The sequence below is a fragment of the Prunus mume genome, linkage group LG2, assembly GCF_029339155.1.
Source record: "Prunus mume cultivar Tortuosa linkage group LG2, ASM2933915v1, whole genome shotgun sequence".
In the NCBI taxonomy this organism is placed as follows: domain Eukaryota; kingdom Viridiplantae; phylum Streptophyta; class Magnoliopsida; order Rosales; family Rosaceae; genus Prunus; species Prunus mume.
The window spans coordinates 25,763,085-25,790,707 of record NC_142699.1 but is presented as its reverse complement, the minus strand read 5'-3'; the positions used below and the strand labels follow the sequence as shown (position 1 = coordinate 25,790,707).

Below are 27,623 nucleotides of genomic sequence, written 5' to 3'. Positions count from 1 at the left end.
TCTCTATTCTTTTTATTTTGACGTATCACAAGGCGGTCAGGTAAAGAGTTAGGAAGCGAAAGCGACCCAATCAGAGACGTTTGGGCGCTGGAAATGGCAGTGACACACATGTTGGATGGCTCGGACATAAACGACTTTGATTGCTTGTTTTGGTTTAATTACCATCTGCTAAAATATATATATATATATATATATATATATTTATATATATATATTCCATGGGCCCTGCTAGAATGGGCCTTCCAGAGTAAGGAAAGTTTGGGAAACGAACTTGTTCGGCTTTGAGGGATATTTGGGCTCACACGAGTGGCCTACTGCTGTTGGAGATGCTCTTATAAACATTATCATGCATCATCATCATTACGACGGGGCAAATCACCCGTCTTGCAGAAGATTGATTACTTGAAGGACAAGTTGCACCCAAACTTTGTGAAGGAGCCCGCACATTCTTCTCTAAATGGATGATCATTTCACAGAATAAGGCAAATTCAAAGAATTTTACAAGGCTGGGCTGGGATCCCTACCAGAAATGTCTTCACTAGTTTCAGTCCAATGGAAATGGTCATTCACCTCATCTCGACAGACGTACATGCTTATTCCTTTCTTAATACTAAGCCTCTTGACGCGTGTGTGTCAATTGAGTTTTTTAATTAGTTATTATTTAAATTTATAATTCAATTCAATTTAAAATTTAAAAAATAATTAATTATAAAACACAATTGGCAGACGGCGTACGCGGCAAGGGACTAGTTAATTGTTACATATATATGAACGAGTTCCTTGCCTCACATTGAACTGTATCGGCTTGATAAGTTAAAAGGTACATACCCTTCTCTATATGGATGAGTACGCACTATTATATTCAAGTTTCAAGCATATACTAAACTGCAATTTTCTAACAGTTCTACAAGGGTCATCCTTCTCTGTATAAAAAATTAAGGTAAACTGTTAACATGAACATTGAAAGACTACTTCATTACAGTATTTACAAATAATATTGGACTTAAAAGGTATGTTGTTTCGTACCTACCATCAACTTAGAGTAATGATCATACTTCATATTCTATGTTGCAACATAATCCATCTGATCACCAACTCATGAAGCATGCAACAAAAAGGTCTCTGTGCACGCATGAAGCATATATCAAAATGACTTCGTACTTTATTCATAAACAAACAAGAAACTATTGTACTAGTTATATGTATACTTGTTGATATATAAACTCGCGAAACTGATTAGAAATTTACTGAATTATTTGATGCGATAAATTTCATAACTATCACAAATTTGTTTTTAAAAATGATATATGAGAGAGACAGAGGATCAGGTATAAAGATGTTTGTGTCGCGAGAGAGAGAGAGAGAGAGAGAGAGTGTGTGTGAAGGCATAATGATGTCTGGACGTTGTTTGGTTGGTCCATTAATGGCACCACAAAAGACCTTTGAATTGAATCACACACTAGACTAGGTGCTACACCTAAGAAGAAAAGAAATTGAATCTCCCCAGATCCAGATCAAGACCAAGACCACGGCTTTTTCAACTTGTTGGTTTTGTTAATTTGACTCTCTCATCAATATGATATTATTGTCAGAGCAGAAAAGAAAAACAAAAAAGCATGAGAGTCAAAACCCTAACACCTAATAAAATTCAGAGGGAAAGAGAAGAGAGTGGGCTTTCATTTCATGTCTGACTGAGCGTGTTGGAGTTGGAGGGAGAGGACAGTTGGCCAAATAAATTACTTGCCCAAAGACAGGTGAGCCTCATTACTCCATCCAAGCGTGACAGTTGGGTGACTACATGTCGACCGACCCCTCTCTTAGCCTATTAACCTTCACTTCTCTTGTTTCACTATATAACACAACACAGCATGCTTTCGTTTTACTTGTGCACTGCGAGTGAAAGACAGAGCTAGTTATTAGCTCTGCTTCCTTCATTTTGATCAAGTAGCTTCATTTTGGGTTAAGCAAATTATCAAATATGAGGGTCATTTTATCAGCTGGTTGTGTTGTGGTTGCTATCTTATGTGTTTTTCTTGTGAGTGGTTTGGTTGTGGCGGATGATGATGCTAAGGTGGTTAAGGATGATAAGCACTTATTTCCTCATCCCCACCCACGTTTTTTTAAGGAAGGAGGTCTTGGGCATGGGATTTACGGGAAGGGGTTTAGGCATGGAAGGTTTGGTGGCGGTGGAGTTGGTGGAGGCATTGGCGGTGGGGGTGGTCTTGGCGGAGGTGGGGTCTAGGAGGTGGTGGTGGGCTTGGAGGTGGAGGAGGTGCAGGTGGTGGGTTAGGAGGTGGTGGTGGGCTTGGAGGTGGAGGAGGTGCAGGTGGTGGGTTAGGAGGTGGTGGTGGTCTAGGTGGGGGTGCAGGAGGTGGGTTAGGAGGTGGTGGTGGTCTAGGTGGGGGTGCAGGAGGTGGGTTAGGAGGTGGTGGCGGCCTTGGTGGTGGAGCTGGGGTGGCATAGGAGGAGGAGCTGGAGGTGGTTTAGGTGGAGGAGCTGGTGGAGGTTTAGGAGGAGGAGCTGGTGGTGGTGGGGGTTTAGGTGGTGGTGGTGGTGGTGGACTTGGTGGAGCTGGAGCAGGTGGTGGGTTTGGTGCTGGTGGAGGAACCGGTGGAGGTGGTGGTCTTGTGCTGGAGGTGGCGGGCTTGGTAGTGGTGGTGGAGTGGGTGGTGGTGCAGGTGGAGGCTTTGGTGGAGGTGCAGGTGGTGGTGTTGGTGGGGAGGAGGTCTTGGAGGAGGTGCTGGCGGTGGAGGTGGGTTCGGGGGTGGTGGTGGGGTAGGCAGTGGCGCTGGAGGAGGCTTTGGAGCTGGTGGAGGCTTTGGCAAAAGTGGAGGTGTTAGCGGTGGATTAGGAGGTAGTGGAGGAGGCGGATTTGGTGGAGGAGGTGGTTTTGGTGCTGGTAGTGGGGCTGGCTTTGGCGGTGGAGCTGGAATCGGAGCTGGCGGTGGCCACTAATTCAAGTGCAATCATGATATGAACATTAGTTTTCTGCTGCAACTTAATTTAGAGAAATGAATTAATTTCTAGCTATATATTATTTACTTCGTATGTTCCCTATCATGAAAGTACGTAATGTGTTAATAGTAGGGGTATTATTAATTTGCAGCTTTAGTAATCAGTATTATTCTTTCATCTTATTATAATTAATTTCCTTTAATTTCTTAGTCCCAAAAAGCATCACCATGAAGCTTTTCAATGTGATTATGCTACGTACTGCTTCTTCATGCTTATAAATATAGGATAAGAAATCCATCATTTTAAATTATAATTAAACTTTTGTTTGACTAATCTAAATTAATTTAAGAGTCCCATACTAATATGTTTTTCTACAATAATTATCCAACACAATGTCGTCTCAACGATAGTGTCAATTGTGATTGTTTTCACATGCAAAAACTTATATGAAACAGAAATATCACTGTTTTGCTATTTCCAGTTAATCACATTATGTCAAGTGGAAAAGTTATCACGTGTAGTATAACGTGATTGATCAGGATGGTAAAATAATGATATTCTGGTCAATCACGTTATAACAAGTAGAAAAGTTATCACGTATGACATGATTGATCGGGATAGCAAAACAGTGTTATTCCGTTGCCCAAAGGTGTTTCTCGTGGGTCTGGGTGCATGTGGTGATCAATGTAAAAGGCCCCAGTTGAGAAATGACTACACAATACTATAGTTATTATCTACTGTGCATCAATGCATTTGGTGATCTATATTAATTTAAAATCATTTTGAACAAACCCAGCATCTCTTTAACTCTATTTCATTTTCTCAGGTACTTAATGTTCCCAAAGCTTTTCTTTTGCCACCATGAGCTGGTTGAGCCAATTTATTAGCTTCACACAAATCAATGAAATAGGCTAGTTGACACTTACTCAAATTCATGCTATCATCTGATCTCTCTAGGCAAGAAAATGAAAGATATGGGAGAGCCTTCTTCAAATAGGACAGGACAGTATCAATCGATAACTGATAAACTAGGACAAAGTAATTAGGAAAGTTTTGTGACAAGGCGAGAGCAGGCCCACTCTGTCCTGTATGAATTCTCCCGTGCATAAGTAATCATTTACTTGAAAGGACAATTTGAACTCGGTACAAAGGAGCGAGCACACTACCCTATCACTTTCACAGTAAGAACATGATGCCCAATATATAGCTCACCTTCTGAATGAAAATAAGAGTAAAGTATCCTACGTACCGACCGACCCTTGGCATATGTTTCATAAACAATGATTTTATCAAAACTGAAAAAATGCATACATAGAACTGACATATTGGGAGAAACTACGGACAGTGCCGGTCTTGAATTTTTCAGGCCCAAGGCAAAAGTAAATATTAGGCCCCTATATATATATATATTTAAACTTAGTGGTGAACTCACTCTTATTTTTCAACCAAGATTTAATCAGATCAAATTAACTAAAAATTTAACATTCAAGGCAAATAAATTGTATCGATTCAAACTTCAATATATAAAAATTTAGAATAAAAGGCTATAATATATAAACAAGATAAATACTTATAACAATTCAATAAGTTCTTTTTTATCCAGCAACAAGCAACAAGCAACCAACCAAAAAAAAAAAATCTCTAAATGCTGAATAGATGAAGCAAAACAACATCAATCTATTTGAAATTCTTTTGCATCCTTAGCAACCAGCAAAACAAAAATGTCTTTACATCCTCAATAGCCAAAGCAAAATGCAGCAGCCTACTTGAAAACAGAAACAATACAAGGAAAGCCAATGCAATTTTAATACTTCAAAGAATAAACAAAGAAAAACATAACCTGGAATTTGAGAAATCCCCCTTTGAGCAATCCCCCTCCACTTGAGAAATCCCCTTCCACATAAACAAACTTGATATTTCCAAATTTGCAATCAATTAGAGGTTTCCTGCAAATGCACAGCATGAGTTCACAAATCTAAAACAAAAAACAAAACAAAAAACATATTTCCCTTTTCAATTAGTATCAAATTATAAAAAATTATCTTCAATTGATATCTACAAGGACCAATTTTGCACTGAATAAAAGCTCACACTTTGAATTTTTGGAATCTCCCCAATCTACCAATAGAAAATTTAATTTAGGGATTCACAACTCTGTAGAGGATTCACAAATCACAAGGAGCAACTTAGTTAGATGAGGCTTAGGAGAGGATTCAAACTCTGTAGAAGAAGAGAAAGAAGGAAAAGAAGAAGAAGAAGAAGAAGAAGAAGAAGTGACCTGGATGAGTGGAATGGGTGCACAAAAGCATTCTCTCTTCTTGAGGAGCGGAACAGACCAAATCAGATCGTTGGTCTTTTTTTTTCTTTTCAATATATTAAATTAGTTATAAGTTATAATAATCTAATATAATACTTACTATATAAAAAAAATTTGGGCTACCCTGAATAATGGGCCTAGGGCAGACTAATCACTGCCACGGCCCGACTACGAAGTAAAAGAAGTAAGCATATCCCTGGCATTGTGTGGTTAATTAAGATTTAAGTGACTTAGAGTTAGCACTACAAATCATCAACGTTTTCTTCGATGAGAGAACTAGAAATCTTTGTTGCACACAATGGCAGATCCAAGATTCTTGGTCCAAGGGGTCACAGTGTAAAAGTGTCACGCCCCGATTTGAAAATAAGGAATATTATTAAATCAGGGTGTGAATCATACCATAGTCATAAAAATAAAATCCTACAACCATGATATGATGAGAAAAAAATGCCACAAATAAATACAAATTTTCTTAACAACACAGAATCAGAGTCGCAGTAGCTCGTAGTTAGTTACACACTAAGATCTTTATCAAATTGTTGACTAATTACAAAAGTTAATTACACAAATCAATAACATAAGCCTAGTAGCTTGGTTGAAACCCGCTTCCTCAAACTTCGCCTTAAATCCTGCACAATCTATTAGGGTATGAGCATTCTAATGCCCAATAGAGTATCGTCAAACCCCTCAAGGTCAGTTATCACAGTTAATCAAAGTGTCATACATCAAACAACACAAGATACAAAAATTATGCAACCATATCAGATAAATAAATTTGCATATGCGGTGATGCCATGAACTCACTCCCTTCTAATCCTATTAATTCATATCTTAGGGCAACAAGCATGCATGTCTCATACCATGTGTTTTGTCACTGTGGCTCCGAATACCCTAAAATATGAACTAGCACCCGTCCGTCCCTTAACTCAGTTTTCTTTTGTTTACGAATTTCTCAACTTTCACTTTTCATTAGAGGCCATGCTCTCATCACCTCATTATATTCAAGCCCTACTCCCGTCACTTGAATATATTTTACTTTTTTTCTTACTCAAATATATCTAAGACCTTCTCTCACCCCTTAGATATACGTCAAACGACACACACACCCCAAACACCACTGTCTTTATGATGCATATGTAATGCAGTACAAATCTCATTTATCTTTGCAGAATAATAATACAAATAATAACAATAATATATATCATACTTAATCACATGAATATTCACCAAACATCAAATAATATCCACCGTGCAAAACAACAATAATATTCATATTTATAGTACTATATATAAGTACTAAGATTAAAAGTGACATAACCCAATCATCGGGAAATCAAGAAACCCTATCTCATGTCCAGCTAGCTAAAGTACCAAATTTACTCTTCGGAGATTCTCGGACTTGTCGAATCTACCTTTCTGATCCAATTCCTTAATAATTTTTCTTCTCTTCTCTTCTTCTTTTTCTCCTTCTTCTTAGTTTTCTTCTTTTCTCTTTATCTCTCTCTCTCTCTCTCTCTCTCTCTCATTATCTTATCTCCCCCAATCTTATCTCTAGTTAAAAAATTAATATCATTAGCCTAGACTAGGTGACTCACCTCCCATACATTAATAACTCATCCCCAAAATCAAATTTTTTTTAAGAGAAAGAAGGAAGAGGGGAAGAATAGAGAGAAGAACAAAAGCTTGGCTTACACGTTGGCTTCTTCTTCTTCTTTTCTTTTTTTTTTTTTGCCTACAAGGATATTTTGGTAATTAACCACACATAAGGGTATTTTGGTCATGTTTGTCCAACTTCAAATTAAACACACTTAATTTAATAATCTCAATCCAAAATCACTTGATAAAATACCCATAATTATTCTCCACCATAATATTATTTTTAGCTAAAAATGAAAATCCACTTTAAATTTTTCTGGCTATTACAAAAAGTGTCGAAAATTTATATATATATATATAAATAACAGTAAAAAGCATAAAGATAGTACATTTATTCAATTCTCCAAAAATTAGGATAAAGTAAGGAAATTAAAATAATATATTTCTTAATTTTTATAAATTATTATTGTACTTAGACTAAAAGGTTAAAAGGGTTTTATTAATAAACATTTGGGCCAGGGCCAGACTTATATGGTCCAAACTTTTTTTTAAAAACCTACAACTAGTGAAACGGTGAGTTTCAACTAAAATGAGGCATAAGCTCGGGCAAATCACCAACAATTTGAAATTTTCTATTTAGAGAGTATAGCTGCAAAGCTACACTGTTAAAATATTCTATTTAAACGGTATAGTTGTGTGGCTATACTATAATCATTTCTATTTAAAGATATAGCCGCGTGGATATTCTCTTAAAATTTCTATTTATAGAGTATCGCCGTGCGGCTATACTTTTAAAATATTCAATTTAATTATAGAAATTAAGTAATTAATTACTATTTGTTAAGTAACTTATGAAATCAGTAAAATATTTAAATATTCACTAAAGAAACAATAATTAAAATATAATTACTAATTAAAGTAATTAAAAAAGACTAAGATATTACTTCATTACATAAATTAAATTCGTATAGCTGGGCGACTATTCTTTTAAAGCATGTAGCAGCGAGGCTATAATTTTAAAATTCCTATTTACACAGTATAGATGTGCGGCTATACTATTAAAATATTCTATTTAATTACATAAATTAAATAGTTAATTACTATTTATTAAGTAATTTATGAAATCAGTAAAATATTTGAATATTCACTAAACAAACAATAATTAAAATGTAATAACTAATTAAAGTAATTAAAAATAAAAAGATATTACTTAATTACATAAATTAAATTAAAGAAATTTGCCAAAAAAAAGAAGCAAAGAAACTAATTTTACACTTTTAAAGCGTATAGCCGTGAGGCTATACTTTTAGAATATTCTTTTTAATTATATAAATTAAATAAAAGTAATTTATGAAATCAGTAAAATATTTAAATATTCATTAAAGAAACCATAATTAAAATATAGTAACTAACATAAATTAAATAAAAGAAGGTTGCCAAAAAACAAAAGTAAAGAAACTAATTTTATAGAATATTCTTTTTTAATTATAGAAATTAAGAAGTTTTGTCGGCATAGGTATATGCCGGCAAATATTTGTCGGATTAGACCTCTCTTGACAAAAGTTACCTCTATTGACGAAATTTTATCGGGCTCACTAGAGGTCTAATACGCTAAATTTCACCGAGAAAAATATGTGCTGATGAAATTTCGTCTAGAGAGGTGCTTTTGTTTTTTATTTTAAACTTTAAAAATTTAAAATTCGTATCTTTACTTTTGTTTTTTGTCCAACTTCTTTAATTTATGAGAGCAAAACCTACATTGTAAAGCCCTAGGTGGAGTTACGTAATTATCCAAGCCTAATCGAATCCTAAGTGCCCTACAGTAGGTTTACAATTAGGGTTCGAGGCTTGTGAACGGTTATGGAACAAGTTTGGATAAGTTCGTAAGCTATGATTTTTGGTTCGACACTTGGAATTTAGGGTTTGGAAGCTAAAATTCTATTTTTAGAATACTAAAATAATTTTCTACAATTTTTAAATAATTGAAACTATTTTAAAAATAATTTTATATTCCAAAAAAATTATTTAAGATAATTAAATATAATTAAATAATTTTTATTAAGTAATTTTTATGAAATGAATTAAAATATTTAAATACTCATTCTTCATTAAATAAATAGAAGTAATTAAAGCATAATATATTCAAAGAGTATCGCTGCGGCTATACCTATAAAATATTACTTTTAAATAGTATAGCCGAGCGGCTATACTCCATAAATATATAATATGTAAACGCTATAGCCAACGGCTATACTCCAAAATAGAATATTTAGAATATTTTATAGGCATCGCCTTGCAGCTATACTCTAAAAATATAATATCTGAACAGTATAGCCGCACGGCTATACCCCAAAAGGAATATTTTAAAGTATAGCCATCCAACTATACCCTGTAAATAGCAAACTAGGAAAACACCTCTCCTGAATTTTCACATTCCCTTCATACCTTTTGTATTTTGAAATATGTGGGGGATTGTTGGAATTTTTGTGAGTATTTCAGAATACAAATTTATTTTATTATTTATTTTATGTTTCCAGATTTTGTGTGGTTTAATTACAATTTTATACTGAATTTTTTTTGTAAATTTATTATATGAATTGAGTGTTATGATCTGATTGTGTATATTAATTTTGATTTCAAAAGCTTATTTGCATGAGTTTTAGTTGGAACAATTTTAGACTTCAGTTGGGATAATTATTGATTTGTTTTAAAGGTCTTTATGCAGCTTTATTCTAAAACCTTTGGTGTGGCAATTTCATACAAACTTAATTGTTTTTCAATGCCTTTGGCATTTAAAGATTTGAATTCAAAATTCATTTGCGTCAGTTTTGGTTGACCAATTTCTATTTTGCAATTGCTACTTTGTTTGCCATTAATTTGGTGATATTATAGCTGTTAAGTTTGTGAAAACGGGCAGACAATTATGTTGTTTTATTACTATTTCTTTTAATGCCTTAGCTTCTTGTTGAGGCGACTAACTATATATTTAAGCCCATTCTCTTTAGTAGGAAATAATATATGAGGTTATTTTCCTTTCATATAAACCTTGAGAGAAAGATTCGAGTTGTTCATCCGACCCAAGTATTGTAAGTGTACACTTATGAGGGTCATAGATTGTAGTATCCTGGAGGGTAGGACACCATACTATACCGAGACATTGTCTCTGAGGGGCGAAATCTACTCTTAAGGACAATGAATGACACGCCTCAACCTAAAACTATTATTGTACTCAAGTATCAATGGAGACGAACCTCTACATCCCAAAAGATAAGTATTTTGCTATAATTTCATTGATTTTATTTAATACAAATTTATAAATAAACCCAATCCTAGACATATATTTATAAAAAAACCCAAACACTATTTAAATATAGAACACATCAACCCAAAATCAACAATTGTATATTTTTTGGGTGTGTTTATAAATGGGTTTTGAGTGTGTGTAATGATGAGTTTTGAGTGTGTTTATAAAGTGTTTTGGGTGTTGAGTTTTTTTATAATTTCAGCCCCTATTTTGGGTGTTTTAGTGAAACTCCCTTTATTTAATCGACTGTATCAATGTAAATTTCAATTTTCTAATATATATTTTCTGGGATGTTTTGGACGAAAAGTAGCGTCCTTCAACCAAATTCTCCAACAGAATCTGCATGTTACGGTAAAGTTGGAGATTTCTTCCTAGTCAAGTAATGAATGCTTCCATTTCAAAAGCAAGAGGATGGAGGGTCATAACATGCACCCCCACACAAGTGATCCTCCCTATAATATCTCTCCAGACTCATGATCCTTTCCTACTTATATTACTTTATGCAATCCCGTTGTTTAAGTCTTTGTGTTTTCATTAGCTTCATTCTTTACTTCGGCAGTTTTACCCGAAAAGGTTTGAACTTCGAATTCCATGTCTTTTTTTTTTTTTTTTTTCTAAATGTACATATGATGTTGAGCTGTTTGGACCGATTATATGCAAAAATATTGATATGGGATTTAATGGTTTACATTAAAAGAAATAAAAAAAATGTGTAGGCGGTAGGTGAGGATAATATGATAAATTCACACTTTTTCATATTAAATAAAATAAATTAAAACAAAAATCAGATAATGGATCATATTTTTATGGAACACAATTACCTATGATCTTTTTTAATTCAAAAATAAATTTAATTTTTTTAAAAAGCCTCTCGCAGAAGCAGCGCATGCGAGAGGCTAATAAGATATATAAAAGAAAACTTTAATATTTTCCAACCTTGATATTATCAGAATTTTACTTTTGTATTTTCATTAACCTGGATATTTTTAAAAAACTGCAAAAAAAAGTAAACATAGGCCCATTTTAATACAATGTTTAAGGCCATTTTTTACAAAACCCAACCCGTTATTAAAAATTAGGTCAGATATCGTCTTCTTCCTACCGTCGCCTTCTCCTTCCTCTCTCTGTTTCGATTTCATCTCTCTGTCTCTCCGTCTTTCTTCCTAACAAGCAGCGGCTCCTGCCAGCTTCAACCGCCCTTCGTCCGCTCCTCAACGTCCAAACGCCCGCCTAGACCCGCCTAGACCAGCCTAGACCCGCCTAGGCAGGCGCCCCCAACTCCCTGGCGCCTACCCCTAGTGATTAGGGTGAAATCGCGGCGGTGCGCTCCCGCCTAGCGCCTAGGAGCCGCCTAGGCCGATTTTTCGAACCTATTTAAGATTACAATTTTTTAGTGTAAAAACCAAACAGAACTGCCATAAGTGGTTTGGTTTTTTGTCCAAAAAAAATGTGGTTTGGTTTGGCCGGTTTGAATGATGCATACGGTCTTTCGCCTACCACTTTCGTATGAGGGAAAAAAAAACCAGAGCCTCCTTTAAAATTGAACATGGGGGAGGACTTTTCATTTCCTGCACAGCAGAACCTGTAGATCAATACGTTAATGCTGCCTATTGAAGCTCCTTTCATGTTTTGGTTAGTGAATTTGTACAGAGAATCGACAAAACGAAGCCAAATCTTACTGTATATGGCTGATAAATCTGTTAGCACCATTAGCTTTAAGGCCTTGGTGGAAAAGAGGAGCAACAAAGTTATCTTCATAGATTCTGATGATGATTTTGTTGATGTTCTCTTCAGTTTCTAGACAATTCCAATGGGCACAATTATCAGCCTTGCTTGTACACATTCAGTACCACTGGAAATAGGTTGCATGAAAAATCTGTAAGCAAAGTTGAGAATGCTGATGCACTTGTTTTCCCAACTGAATCGTGTAGAGAAATGTTGTTATGTCCCCGCAACGGGGTTGAATCTCATTGTGAGAATCTCAAATTGAAAATTACCAATAGCGATCCAATGCAGTACTTTTTGTGCTCTATTGATTGCACACACAGATACAAGTAATTTAGTCATTACAAAGATGTTTTTGTGAGTGTGGAAAACCCATGGATCGTGAGATGTCTCTTTCAGTGGGAAAGTTGAAAAGCTCATCTTTTTCGGATGATGGTGTCTTTTGTAAACGACTTAGCGGATATATAGTAAGTGATGATTTAGAAGTGATGCCCCCATTAAGCTCACCAGTCTCTTCTTTCCTTACTAAGGTTGGTGTGATGGATGCAACCACTACTGAGGAGATATGTAGGAGTTGATGAGGTAATTGAACTGCATCTTGTTATGTCAACTTTTCCTTTTGTTTACAAGTGGCTCTCTCTGACCCAGTCTCTTGTTCCAGGTTTTGAATTTGCTTATATGCTCATTTGTGTCTAAAACACCTTTGACGGATATTCTGCTGAAGCATAAACCAGAACCAAAACTGAGCAGTGAAGGTGTTCAGCAAGGAATAGGTTTTAAGCGTCAAACGACAGAGGAGACGGTGAAGGAGTAAAAAAACATTTCTGTCAATCTTTTGGTTAGCAAATCTAAGAAAATGGTTTGTTATGCAGAAGCAAAGGAGGATTTTGTTAATTTACTCCTCAGTTTCCTAACTGTTCCGCTTGGGTTTGTACTAAAAGAGATGCAGGATAGCTCTTCCTCTACGAAAGGCTGCATTGATCGGTTGTACAAGAGTGTCCAAGATCTTGATGAGGAATACTTAAAGTCAAATTACCACAAGGAAATTCTACTTGCTCCCAATCTTTATCCTGGTTTTGTCTATTAGAACCATCTTTTAGGAATTGATCAGGATGGCCAGGAAGCCTCATATTATTCTGCACGTTACCTTAGGCATACTACTGTCCACGAAATATTGACTAATGATAAAACCCTTATCCCTTCTAATTACAGAGTTCCACTCAAACTGAAGTATTGCAAATCCCAAGGCGATTACAAAAGTGATGCAGGATTTTTGAGTAGTCCGGCGATGTTTACAATAACTGACAGTCTTATGATAAGGTCTATATCTCCTCTCTTTGGCGTTTCTGTTTTGAACTAATTGAAGTGCCATTCGCAGACATTGAGATGCAAACTGTGCAGGTTGGGAAGGAGGAGGTTAGTTATTTTTAGTAATTTAACTTTGTAGCAACTTATTATAGTTGATGATTTTCAGTCCCTTACACTTGCATTGTACGCACCTAATTTTCTCAGCCACTGCTTCAATTTGACTGCTCATGCATTGTCTGCGTTTCTTGTTGTTTTGAAGCTTCAAGTACATATGCTTAGTAGTTTAACTGTTGTTGTCTCTTGGATTGTTACTTGCTGCAGGCATTTCGTCTTTTGGTGACCTCTTTTCTTTGTGATTCTGCTCTCACCAGTGTATTCCTCAGGCATTAAATAAAGAACTGTATCCTTGACAGCTCGATTGCCTAATATGATGAGGTGATGCTTTGTTGCTACAAACTGGAATAATAGGCCAATATGATGATGCCCATTGGTGTGACTTGTTTGCATTTTCCATGCCCTCCTGTTTTGTTTTGTTTTTCTGTTTTTTTTTTCTGAGGTTTAAGTTGTCTTTAAAACTTTGTAAATCACAAACATTAACCAGCCATGAATTATAGTGGATCAACGAACGAGGACATCGTCACCTTCGCAACCTACACCTCTAAAGGCTCTAATCTGCCAAGTGGCTATGCTCATTACGGTCGATGATTTGAATCAATCTACAGATATTGTTTGTGTTTTTGTGAATGCCACATCAACTTGACTGTACATAGAGTACATGCGTCTCTAATTCTGAAGCTTCAGGTCATCTGATTTAGTGGATATCTACCAAAGAGGAGTTTTCTGATGACTAGTGGTTTTCTTGCTTATTGCAGGCTTTGCATCTTTTGTTTGTGCCTCTTCTCTAATCAATACCTGCATTGGCAGCCGAAGCAAGAATAATGAGAGCTTGGTTAATATAAGATCCATATGAGGATCTATCTTTCAGTTCTTTTCATCTTCTCTTCTAAAAGCTTGTATTAAAATAGGACTTTGTTTGAATGTGGTATCTTCTTTATTTCATCGACCAGTTGTAAGTTGTAAGACTGAATCCCATTTGTTTGGAGACACAATGAATGAGGATGAAGAAAACATTTCTGTCAAGCTTATAGCTAGCAAATCAAAGAAGATTGTTTGTTATCCACAAGTAGGGGAGGATTTCGTTAATCTGTAGTTATGAATGATTGCTTGTATTTTGTTCTAATTATTCTCGAACTTATTCAAGAATAACTTGGGATGAACTATGGTCATGAAGTAAAAATTACAAATTCCACTAAGCTAGCTATGACTAATCGAGTCCTAAGTACCCTACAGTAGGTTTACAATTAGGGTTCGAGGCTTGCGAACAGTTATGGAACAAGTTCGAATAAGTTTGAAACTTGGATTTAGGGTTTGGAAACTAAAATTCCATTTTTAGAATACAAAAATAATTTTCTAGAATTTTTAAATAATCGAAACTATTTTTAAAATAATGTTAAATTCCACAAAATTATTTAAGATAATTAAATATAATTAAATAATTTATTAAGTAATTTTTATGAAATTAATTAAAATATTTAAATACTAATTCTTCATTGAGTAAATAGAAGTAATTAAAACATAATATATTCAAAGAGCGCGGCTATACTTTTAAAATATTCCTATTTAGGATTCTATACCTTTAAATAGTATAGCCGGTCGGCTATACTCCATAAATATAATATGTAAACGGTATAGCCGCACGGCGATACTCCAAAATAGAATATTTACAACATTTTATAAGTATAGCCGCCGTTTGGCTATACCCTAAAATATAATATCTTAACGGTATAGCCACCCGGCTATACCCTGTAAATAGCAAACTAGGAAAAACCTCTCCCAACAAAATTTTGTCGGCACAGGTATATGCCAGCAAATATTTGTCGGATAAGACATCACCCGATGAGCTGTGCCAATGAAAACTTCGTCGGAAGAGTTTGTTTTGTTTTTTAATTTTTTAAAATATAAAATTAGTTTCTTTACTTTTGTTTTTTTGGCAACGTCTTTAATTTAATATATGTGATTAAGTAATATCTTAGCCTTTTTGAATTACTTTAATTAGTAATTATGTATTAATTATTATTTCTTTAGTGAATATTTAAATATGTTATTGATTTAATTCTGCTATGCAAAAACGAAAAAATAAATTACTTATTTTCGTTTTGGTGTCTTAATTACATTTCCCCATAGCCCAAGTCCCATCTTTTTTATAATTAAATATTATGTATTATCTATATAATATTTAATGCCCAAATCGAATTAAAATTCGCCAAGACATGTCTAGGTTAGGTTCGGTTCACATCATACTAACCCAAGATTGAGAGCGAAACCTAAATCGTAAAGCCCTAGGTCGAGTTATGTGATTATCCAAGCCTAATTAAGTCTTAAGTGCCCTATAGTAGGTTTACAATAGGGTTTGAGGCTTGCAAACGGTTTTGGAACAAGTTTGGATAAGTTCGAAAGCTATGGTTTTTGGTTCGACACTTGGATTTAGGGTTTGGAGACTAAAATTCCATTTTTGGAATACTAAAATAATTTTCTAGAATTTTTAAATAATTGAAACTATTTTAAAAATAATTTCAAATTCCACAAATTTTTTAAAGATAATTAAATATAATTAATTAGTATTATTAAAGAAGTACTATTTGCAATGAAAGAAGTTTCGGAGCCATTGCATGGTAGGAATTCCCTTGGACTTTCAAATATATGATAATTCTTCCCAAGTCTTGTCACTAGTTGTATATAACTTGCTTTCTATTTCTGCACAGATTATCCTTGATGTCCCAACCGCTTGATGCTTGTGGACATGGCTGGCTCTGAAAATATTGAGCAAGCTGGCCAAATTGGATTTGAGGCAAAAATGCAAGTAATGTCTTGGTGGTGCTTAATTTATGCTGATATACTGTATGCAGTTTCTTTGTCATTGTAAATGTTAAATTATGGTTATACTGAATTCACAGACTGCAAAGATCAACCAAGGAAACATAGCTCTCAAAAGAGTGGTTGAATCCATTGCCAATGGTGATTCTCATGTGCCTTTCAGAGACAGCAAACTGACCATGCTTCTACAGGTAAGTTTTATTCACACTAATGTCAGTTACTAGGGATTATATGGTGCCCTGCCCCTAACCTTGTATGTGAATGACAGTTCTCATGTTCTTTTTGTGCAGGATTCTTTCGAAGATGATAAAACAAAAATTTTAATGGTACTGTGTGCAAGCCCAGACCTCAAGGAAATACACAAGACAATCTCCACCCTTGAATATGATGCAAAAGCAAAATGTATTGTCCGTAGCCCTCATACGCCAATCAAGGATAAAATTGGCACTGAAGATTCATCTGCTGTTATTTTAGGATCAAGGATTGCTGCCATGGATGAATTCATCCTTAAACTGCAAAGGGAAAATAAGCTCAAAGAGAAAGAGCGAAATGAAGCACACAGGGAGTTACAGAAGAAAGAAGAAGAGGTTGCTGCACTGAGAGCTAAACTTGAGCTTATGGAAGGGACGGGATCTGGGAAAAAGGAAGAAGAAATCAACTTGAAGGTGACTGAAGTGGCCCAGACTCTGAAACGTGAGTTGGAAAAGAAGTTGGAGGAATGCCAGCGTATGGAAAATGAGTTTGTTGAATTGGAGAGGAGGAGAATGGAAGAAAGGATACTGCAGCAGCAGCAGGAAGTTGAAATATTGAGGCGGCGGTTGGAGGAAATTGAGCTTGAGCTATGGCGCTCAGGTGATGGAAATGGTAAGGAGAGTGGGACAAAGGACCATGATGGAACAGAGTTTGCCAAAAGGTTGTTAGGGATCTATGCCAGTGATGATGCAGGAGGAATGGTAAAGTCAATGGATTTGGACATGGATGATCAAGAACCTTTTGCTCGTGAGGTGAAATATGTAGGTGGGGTTGCTTATCAATCTGACAGCAGTACACAACCATATAGGGTATGCCTAAGCACTGTTTTTGAGGAAGAAGAAATGGAAGAAGAGGAAAGACTTAAGGAAACTGTGGAAGCTGAAGAAGTGGAGAAAGAAGTTATAGAGGAAAAGAGAGAGTGCATGGTTGATGGGTCTAGCCTCCAGAGTAATTATAATATGGGATCCCTGACATCTTTACCTAAGGATTATCAACATACACCAACTGTGAATCGGCCAAGCAGAAATCCAGGGGAAGAAGATGGCAAGGGGGGACTAGATGATAGGCTTGTTGTCAGGATCCGCAACATATTTACACTCTGTGGAAACTACAGAGAGCTCTCTCAATATGTGACAAGTCCAGCACCTACTGTTGCATCAGTTAAATCAGAAAATGAGCAGAAACTGACAGAAGAGATAAACAAAAGTCGAGTATGTGATGAGATGGCATTGGCTTCCAAGGAGAACTACAACCCTTCAGATGTGGTCACTGATGCAGATACTGAAGTGTATGTGAAATGGGAGGCTTCAAAAGAGAATCCAGGGACGTTCATTAAAGTTGTAAAAGATGCAAGCCTTGCTGACCTGCGAAAGTTGATTGAAATTTATCTTGGTGCAGACAATCAAGCATTCACTTTTCTCATGCTTGGGGTATGTCATTTCTAAATTCTCTAGCTTGTTGATCTCGTCTTAAAAAATGGAAAACTTTATTAAGATAATCATGCTAACATGGTTGTTTTTTTTTATCTCTGTGATTAAGAAACACTTGATTCAAACTTCTATTGCGTATATATGCAGGACCCCACTGGAGCTTCAGTACCAAAGGAGAAGGAAGCAACAATTCAGGCCACTAAGCTTCCTCTATGCAACAATAAGTCAAATGGCTACCTTGCTAGCTTGAGACCACTGAAGGGAATGCAAAGCCCAATTCAGCTCCCTTTAAGTCCTTTCCCATTGAAATCACTGGAAAATAGACTACCACTAATTAAAGTAATTAAAAAAGACTAAGATTTTACTTAATAACATAAATTAAATTAAAGAAGGTTGCCAAAAAACAAAAGTAAAGAAACTAATTTTATACTTAGTATAGCCGCTCGGCTATACTGTTGGAATATTCTTTTCAATTACAGTAATTAAATAATTAATTACTATTTATTAAGTAATTTATTAAATCAGTAAAATATTTAAATATTCACTACATAAAACAATAATTAAAATATAATAACTAATTAAAGTAATTAAAAAAGACTAAGATTTTACTTAATTACATAAATTAAATTAAAGAAGGTTGCCATAAAACAAACCTACGCTGGCAAACATTTGCCAGATGAGACTTCTCTTGATGATTGTTGGTCGGCATAAGTTTATGATAGTACTAATTAAAGTAATTAAAAAAGGCTAAGATATTACTTAATTACATATTATTAAACTAAAGAAGTTGGTGAAAAACCAAAAAAACAAAAGTAAAGAAACCAATCCGGCAATATCAACTAAAGAAAGTAAAGCCATATATAATTTTGATACAATCACAAAACTAACCAGGCTTTGAATCAAATATTTAGTTATAAACATATAGGGCACAGATTGTTCTGCATAACTATCACATATCCGTCAGTGGGGTATAACTCAGTTGGGTGAGCTCTTTCACCATATATGTAGGCAGAAGTTCAAAATCCCCAAACACCCAATAAATATTTGTGTAAACCCTCATTCCCCCAATAGCTTGTACTAAAAAAACTATCACACGGATCCAAAAACAAGTTTGCACTAGAGGTACACCCCTATGATCATGATTGTCTTTTCACTGATGTGCTTCACGCGAGGATAGCTCAAGGTTGAAAGAAAACTTTCAGCTTAATCATCCCTCATTTAAAGATTTGCTCTCACTATGACAGCACAGTACGAGGCAATTACTTATGTCAATTTAGGACAAATGTGGAATTAATTTACTGAGTAATTAGTGGGATGACAAATTGTTTGGCTACTAGAAACTTTGAAAAGTCTGAACCGTAAACAAGATAGTTCAAAAATTGTTGTGGTTGACTCGCTATTTGGTTTGAGGTGTTGAAAGTGCACGCATCCTTTGTGGTGCACACAAAGTATTTCAATGATTGGAACTGTCTATGTTTCAGGTCATCCTTTAAGGATTATTCATGTAAAAATCATGAAGTTGCTTAGTCATCTAAAATGTGCAAAACAATCCAGTTCGTTAGACAAAATTAAAAGGAAAATGTGGATAATAAATGGTTAAACAATTCCAAATTTGTCTAACATTTTACATGGATAATTTCTTAAAAGAGAACTTAAAAACTGAAAGGTTATGATCATCAGATTAGAGAGCCCATAATAATATATTACATACATGCATATCTGAGCTCAAATTTCTGACATAAGAAAGAAGGAGATTAACTGCTTACTGTACAGATCCAAAGAAAAAAGGACTGCAAGGAAAGGATGATCCATAATACATTTCTGAAATATATAAGGGAATAGTGTTGCTGTCCAAAAAGATAACATGAGAGGGAATAAATGAGGATGCATGCATAATAATGTATAGATCACCAGCTGCTGGACCATGGAGGTTGTGATGAGTCTTCATTTTTGTTGTTTTTGGTTTCCTCTTTGTCTGAATTGCTTTCTTACTTGTTCGATTCAGGATTTGGACCACTCGGGACTTCATGTGCAGAAGCTTCAAATTGTTGATTATTCTTGACACTTTTCTTAGCCTGTTTTGGATGTAAGTCCATGGAAGATTGGAGGAGCTGTGTAGCTGTTGAAGATGATGAGCCAGCCGCCATGGTTAACGACTTTGAATTATTAAACTCTGACGGTGTAGGACGAGCAAAGTGAGGAACAACAAGCAGCAAGAGAAGCCCAATATGAAATAGCAACAGAGATAATGGTGCTTGTTGTTCCATTAAGAGTTGAGGAACTGATTTTCCAGCTTTTGCCATAAAATTTGAACCGATACGATGGCAATTAATCCACCCCCCACCAATCAAGAGGAGATCAATATCCATGCATGAACAGCTGCACCACCAGGTATAGGAAGCAAATTAGGGAAGGAAACAGCAGGAAAAAATGGTGACTTTATATAGAAGTGATGAATAGGTCATTTGGGAACGGATGAAGCGAGCTTTGAATTTAGGGGTCACTTTGTCTACTTGACTTCATGCTATGAATGTATGTATTTATACAATGAGGAAATTATATATGCTATATATTTTATGTTCTGAAATACCATTAGTGCCCCTTCTCATTGCAGCAAACTTCAATTAATTAGCGAAAACTCCAGCTCTATCCAATCAAACCTTTTTACTGTTGAAGGTCATGATAGTGCAATAATTTCAAAACTTCAACTGCTATTCAACCTAGCTAATCTGGTCGAAAAGGAAAAATAATCTGGAAAAGAAAGCAGGCCATAATTGAACAATCAAGGTCATGAGGATGAAAGTGCAACAGAGTCGTGGCTTTTCTTGCATGGCTGCTTGTGCAAGAAATATCTCTTTATTCATTAAAGAAGTTAATTTGGTAATCTGTGGATTGCCCTTTTTCTTCTTCTTCTGAAAGATAAATGAAACAAGACAGAGAAAGCAAAGCAGGACGTCCTCAATCAGTATACTGCTTTTCTGTGCTTGTGAAAAAATCTGTAGGGCTTTATCTCCATGATCCGATGCGTATGGGTCCCACTTACCTTTAAACTTTGATCTACACTGAAAAGGGGTCATTCTTCGTACGTAAGGTTAACATTTATCTCTCTTTCTTTTTTTTTCTTTTTCATCACGGCAAGCTTTTTGACTTGTGCATCGCAATTGAAAAGGACCTTACTTTCATTTTCATGCATGCATGCTAGTAACACAGCTATGGCTTCCTTACAATTCTTTGATAATGGCTCCTTTATGGAAGATGGTTACCCAAGAAATGACTTGATTTTATTTAGAGTGCTTTTTTACTTTTATCGTTTTCTTCTTTTGTCTGCGGGATACAATGGCGTGCCAATGGAGGGGTCTTGTCTCTATTGAAATCTGGAGAAAAGGTCATAAAGGCAATTGAATAATTAAGCGCTAAAGTATATGCATGGCGGAGCATTTTCATCTACCTTACTGAAATCGTTTCACACAATAATGATGCCTTGCTACTACAATACAATCACAAAAATGAAGTCATGAAAATAATATTTTAGTCCTCACAAATAATATTTAGTTCCAACTAGTTTGAACCGTTAACATAAATATGCATGGAAAAATGAACTAGCAAGGTATATAATATATGCGATTTGTTAAGTCGAGGCATACCATTCTGCTATCATGCGATGTCACAGATAAGAGATATGCATGCAAATCTTGCTTAATACCGGGGCTGACACACACGCACACACTGTTGAAAAACATAAAGGAAATGCTACCCATAGATTTTGCATTTTATGGGAGTAAGGCACTATTTAGTGTTACATGTTTGTTTGTTATAAATTTTGAATCGCACATTCTAATAGTTTTTGTTTTCAGGGTCAGAATATATGTTTCTTGGAACATAATATTGACTCCAACTAGTTGAATTGATTTTCGTTGGTACAATATGTATATAATATATATGTATTTTCTTGGTTTTTTTTTAAGATTAAATTTATTATGTACAATCATAAATTAAGGGCTGGAACAATTTTGAGAAGGAATAATGGAATATAAAGTTTCGATTGTGGTATCACCTTTATGAGCTAATGCGCGTCCATTTCTTCCTTTTCATGTCTTTTTTTATATATATATATATCGTATAGCCGCGCGGCTATACTGGGATTTTTAATTACAAACTTGTTTAGCCGGACGGCTATACTTGTTTTCACACGTGTGGGTTTTTAATAAATAGTCTGGCGGGGCGGCTATGTGCGGGTTTTTTTTATTAAAAAAATAGTATAGCCGCCCGGCTATTTTTTAAACGTTGGTCCTTTTTTTACACTACGGCTATACTGGAAAAATAGCCGCGCGGCTATACGTGGGCAATTTTTTAAAAAAAATTGTATAGCCGCGCGGCTATACGCCTGGGCGGTTTTTTATTTTATTTTTAATAAATAGTATAGCCGTTCGGCTATACAGGTTTTACACTTGGGCAACTAGTCGCCAGTCCTTTTTTAAATGTATAGTATAGCCGTGCGGCTATACTTATTTTCACATGTGTACACCTAGGCGAAAATGACTGATATTTAGAAGAGAAAATGAAGAAAAATTATCCATGAACTTCAAACAACTAAAGGAGAGTCCCAATACTAACCTTAGAAACGCGAGTGCAAGAATACTGATTGATATTCCAAAAGCGAATCTCACAGGAGCAGAAAAGTTCATTCTTCTTAGGATAAAAATCAAGTCACATTACATGCGAGGTATGCCCTGCCCTGCATATGTCTATAAAGAATAGTTTGGCTGCCAAAATGAACTCAAACCCTTTAGAAACCCAAAAAGAATAAAACAGAAATGAAACAGAAATGCATTTGGCAACATTAAAAATGAAACAGAAATGGAAGCACAGAATTTGCTTCAGCAGCATCCCAAAGTCGCACAGTTGTGTCAAATGAAGAAGTTGCCAACTGTGGTCTAAATCGAACATCAGTAATTATCAAGGAGTGCTCCTCTGGTGTGCTTTCAGTTTGCAGTGTTTCCATATTCCAGACAACAACCTACTGACATGAAAAAACGAAAGAAAATCATTCACATCATTCCTTTTCTCATTAATATTGAAATTTGGATAACTTAGGATTGTTTGAAACAATTGAAGTCACTAATTTATTGAACTCCAAAGTAAAAGTTTCAGACCATCTGAAAATAGCATCACTCTAAAACCAGTTCTGTTACAATTATCAGATAAGAAGTACCTAAACCCAATTAGTAAATCAATTATTTAGCTAACAACAAGACTTGAACCTGGGCTCTACCCCTTCCCCATCCAACCCCAATTCCACCTGAGTTGGATCATGGGCATTTGATAAATCAACAATTGTTTTGCACCATTTCTTAAACCTTCTGATTATTTGATTGTGGATAAGGCAAAATCAAACATGGTCAATTTGAGTTTGCACAACTATAGCACCATGGAAGAATCAGGAACACCACAGATTCTCTACTCATATATCAGTTCTCCTATGCGGATGTTCGGACATTATTACCATGCCGATGCCATTGTAAAATGAATGCCTTGCCTCCAGTCGGAAATACTATGTGAAACTGGAAAAAGGCCATTCTGGGAGAACTTTATAAAATCGCAATCATACAGAGCCAGTGACAATGCATATATGCCAAAGCCATTCAACCATTTTGCTAAAAGGATCTTCAGGGATACAGCAAATTCTGGTATCGATCTATTTTTTCTTACATGGACCCCACTAAATCAGTGTTAACTTCAGATGTTATCACAAATATGGGGTGTAACAATCAGTAGAGATGCTTTGTTTTAGATAAATAATCAAAATAATCAGAATGGCTTTCCCCGGAACTGAGTCATAACATATTTCCTGAAGTATTTTCTGGACCAAAATAATACAAGTCAGTAGTAACTAGTAACAGCATCATTCATGTGAAGCATAAATGAATAAACACTTTACAACATTATACCTTCTTGTCATGCCCAGCACTGGCCAACAGTTTTCCTCTGAAGAGAAATGACAACAGACAACTTTGCTACTACCTTTACGTATTGAACCAACTTCACTGAAGGAAAAACCTGAGTTAAAGGGAAAAAGTCACTGCTGCAGTCAGTTGGATTAATTAACACTGTACTTAATAGCAGTAATCTTGGCTGCAATGAATTTAGCAAGATTGTCTCTTGGGTTTTGGCATAAAATAGTTTATTAGAAAGAAATAAGGCAGCTATAAATGAATTCAGGTTGACATCACCTGGAAAAGACCATGAAGGAAGATTGCCCAGAAAGTACACGTTAGAAGGTCAAGGAGGGAAGAAAAAATTATCTATCACTAAATGGTACAATCTGCCAAGTAACCAAGAGTCTGGCTCTTGCGGTGCAGGATATTGATGCCCCGGAACCTAAACCTGGCCGCATCTGCTCAATTCCCTGCATGGTCTATAACTGTAAACTCATTTTGAGCATAACTTTATTTTTTTCATCACATAAAATTCTATGCCTCTATTTTAATTCTTAAATTCTTTTAAGAACCAGGAAGTCATACCTGCATTCCCTATTCCATGGTTTTGACTGCATCATTCCCTGCCCATAATTGAAGAATCCATAGGCCCATGTTAACTGCACTCTTTATGTCCTACAGACAAGGAAGAACCAAAGCTTTACTAAAATTAGAAAGAAGGAAGGGAAGAAAACAGTACAATTGGTGTATTATAAGTAGTTACTGTGGTCTGTTCACTTCGAGCCTGGATTTGTTGTAATGCCGCATTAACACTACCGGGGTTTCCTTGAACCATCTCGCTGTATTAGCAAATGACCAAGAAAAATAAACTACCAAAATAACTAAATATCAGAAAACTGTGAAAGTATCAGATCTTCCAGTTGCTTACCCAGGATGGTTTGTTGATTTCAGAAGGGCCACTCTAGCATCAAGGACTGGTTGGGATGTCTCTGAGTCAATTGAATTGGGGTGTTTCATACGTTCCTCGTAGTAGCCGCGGCTATAATATTTTCGACACGTTGGTCCCTTTTTTCAACTAAATAGTATAACCGGGCGGCTATACTGGGGTATTTTTTATTTTTAAAAAAAGTATCGCCAGGCGGCTTTCTTGTTGAAATTTTTGGAAAAAATAATATAGCCGTCGGCTATACCTGTACACACAATAAATAGTATAGCCCCGCGGCTACACTTGTGTTCGCGCGTGAGCTTCTGTGGGCTAGCCGTAGCTTGTTTTTAAAATAAATAGTATAGCCGCGCGGTTATACTTGGGCTATCATTATTTTTTCCAATAGTATAGCCGCCCGGCTATACGCGTTCAAACGTGGGCGCCTAATCGGTAGGCGGTTGTTCGGGTTAAATTTTTTTAAAAAGCCGCGCGGCTCTACTATTTTTGACACGTTGGTCTTTTTTTACTAATAAATAGTATAGCCGGATTTTTTTATTTTTAAAAAGTGTATAGCCGGCCGGCTATACCGGTTTTCACAATTGGCTGATAATGCATGCCGTAAGTGCATGACCATGTTGGTAAAATTTGTGTCATCTTAAAAAAACACACAATTTCACTATAATTAAAAAAGAAAAAGAATTCCTAATTGAAACGTCAAACTTAACATCTTCTCCTCTTCTTTTTTCTTCTTTCCCAAATTCTTCATGCCTCTTCGATCAAAAAATTTCCTCTTTCTCATTAGAAACCATGTGATGGTGGTTGTTTTGATTAATATTAATTATTGGAGAAGGAAAGAAAATAGATTGTAAGGTGGGACTTAGGTGTTTACTGAAGTTTCCGAGGGAAATAAAGCTTGCTTAGAGAGGGCTTGATGAATATGAAAGAGCTAATATCATATAATATGTGATGCAGAATTATATTAGACTCAAAAGAAGAAGAAAGACTAACAGTTCCAGAGTTAAGCTTGGAGTTTGTCTAATTACAAATTTTTTTATTTTTTAATTCTTATCAAATTGAGTTTGTCCATTGGTTTGAGGATGATTCGATGTGGAGAACTTCAACTGAGATCCCATCATGTTAAACAAACTTGTTCAGAACCTGCCTATAAACCTAGCATCTTGATCATTAAAATCCTCCAGTAATCCAAAGTACTTCACCACATGTTTAAAAAACAAACATTATGTCAGATCCGCAGGGTAAGCATGTGGTGTGGCTATGAAAACCGCATAACTTGAGAATCTGTCAATCATAACAAGGATAGACTGCATACGTTCTATCTTTGGTAAGTTGGTGATGAAATTCACGGACACCGATTGCCAAGGTCTATCAGGTATAGGCAGTCGTTGTAGTAATCTTGCCTCTTTCTTTCTTTCAAACTTGTCTTGTTGGCAAACCAAGCAAGTTTCAGATAGGCTTCAATGTCGTCCTATATCTTTGGCCAGTAGTAGGATCTTCAAACCAATGCAATCATTCTGTCAACTCCAGGATGTCCAACCCATTGCGGATCTTCCTCCTTTGGCATAGAGTAGATCTTCCTCCAACCAATATCTTCTCACAAGTCCCTCCCTTACTTGTTGTTGGAGTTTGATGTAGGCTGAATCATTAGATTGGTCTCGAATCCAATCTAAGAAATCTAAGTGCACTAGGGTAAGTGTAGCCACAAATTCCTGAACTTCTTTATGACTCAACACGTCCGCCAATTGATTTAGCTTACCAGGTATGTGCACCCAATCAAAATCAAATTTCGACAAGAACTCTTGCCAACGTGCTTTCTCTGGGGTCAGCTTCTTTTGGGTCTTGAAGTATGTGTTTGCTTCATTATCTGTCACTATCGTGAATTGAGTGCCCACTAGATAGTGCCTCTAAATTTCCAAGCAATGCACAATTGCAGCCATCTCCTTCTCGTGGGTGGAGTACTGTTGCTCACAATCCTTAAGCTTAGGCAACGAGGTGTACTTCCTAGACCAACACCCCACCAATAGCTCTATCCGAGGCATCAGTGTGAACTTTGAAATATATGTCTAAGTTCGGTAGCTTGAGTACCAGCTCCATAGCCATGACTTGGTTTAACCCTTTGAATGCTTCAACACATTTTCCTGTCCAACACCATGGTTTGTCATTAACCAATCTGTCAAGGCATTCACCTTCTTAGAGTAGCCCTCAATAAACTTGTGGTACTAGTTAGCTAACCCAAGGAAACATCTCAAGTTTGGCACTTGAGTAGGTTCAGGCCAGTCAAGGATGGCTTGAACCTTCTTCCCATCTATGTGTATCTTGTCTTTCCTCACCAAATGACCCAATAACATTATATATTGGCAGCATAATTCACATTTCTCTTTTTTGACATAGAGTTGATATTTCCTAAGCCGTGAGAAAACAACTCTAATAGGTTTCAAGTAGCTCTTCAACGAGTCACTGTACACCACAATATCATTCAAGTAAACCATAACAAACCAGTCCAAATACTCATAAAGGATATCATTCATTAAATTGTAGAAAGTAGCAGGGGAATTGGTTAACCCAAACAACATTACAAGAAATTCATATGAGCCATATTTGGTTGCACAAGCAGTTTTTGGTTTATCTCCCTCCACAATGCGCACTTGCCAATAACCTGAGTGCAAGTCCAACGTTGTGAAGTATGTAGCTTTCGACAACCTATCAAACAAGTCAGCCATGTTTGGAACATGATACTTGTTCTTCACTGTCGCCTTGTTCAAGGCACGATAGTACATACACATCCTCAACGTTCCCTCTGCTTTCTTTTGGAACAACACTGGAGCACCGTATGAGGCTTTTGAAGGTTGAATCGGTCCAACATCCAGAAACTTATTCAACTGTTTTATGAGTTCTGCGCTAACTCAGATGGTGCCATTCGATA

General features: G+C 35.9%; 1 protein-coding gene and 2 pseudogenes across 3 annotated transcripts; all 3 read left to right on the top strand.

The window, feature by feature from the left end:
- The first annotated feature begins 1,824 nt into the window (after nt 1-1,824).
- On the top strand, nt 1,825-2,955 carry LOC103324346 (uncharacterized). The gene is given in 4 exon segments (XM_089044489.1): nt 1,825-2,231; nt 2,279-2,449; nt 2,452-2,662; nt 2,703-2,955. Coding segments are annotated over 4 exon segments (888 nt in total). The 5' UTR covers nt 1,825-1,978.
- An 8,745-nt stretch (nt 2,956-11,700) lies between these two features.
- LOC148919914 (uncharacterized) lies at nt 11,701-14,382 on the top strand (annotated as a pseudogene). The gene is made up of 4 exons (XR_016124353.1): nt 11,701-12,479; nt 12,559-13,313; nt 13,527-13,640; nt 14,078-14,382. The product of XR_016124353.1 is annotated as an uncharacterized LOC148919914 (transcript).
- Nucleotides 14,314-20,126, top strand: LOC103324345 (kinesin-like protein KIN-10A; annotated as a pseudogene). Its single transcript, XR_016123554.1, has 7 exons — nt 14,314-14,411; nt 15,896-15,937; nt 16,028-16,125; nt 16,220-16,330; nt 16,430-17,821; nt 17,969-18,160; nt 20,007-20,126. The product of XR_016123554.1 is annotated as a kinesin-like protein KIN-10A (transcript).
- Nucleotides 20,127-27,623: the final 7,497 nt, after the last annotated feature.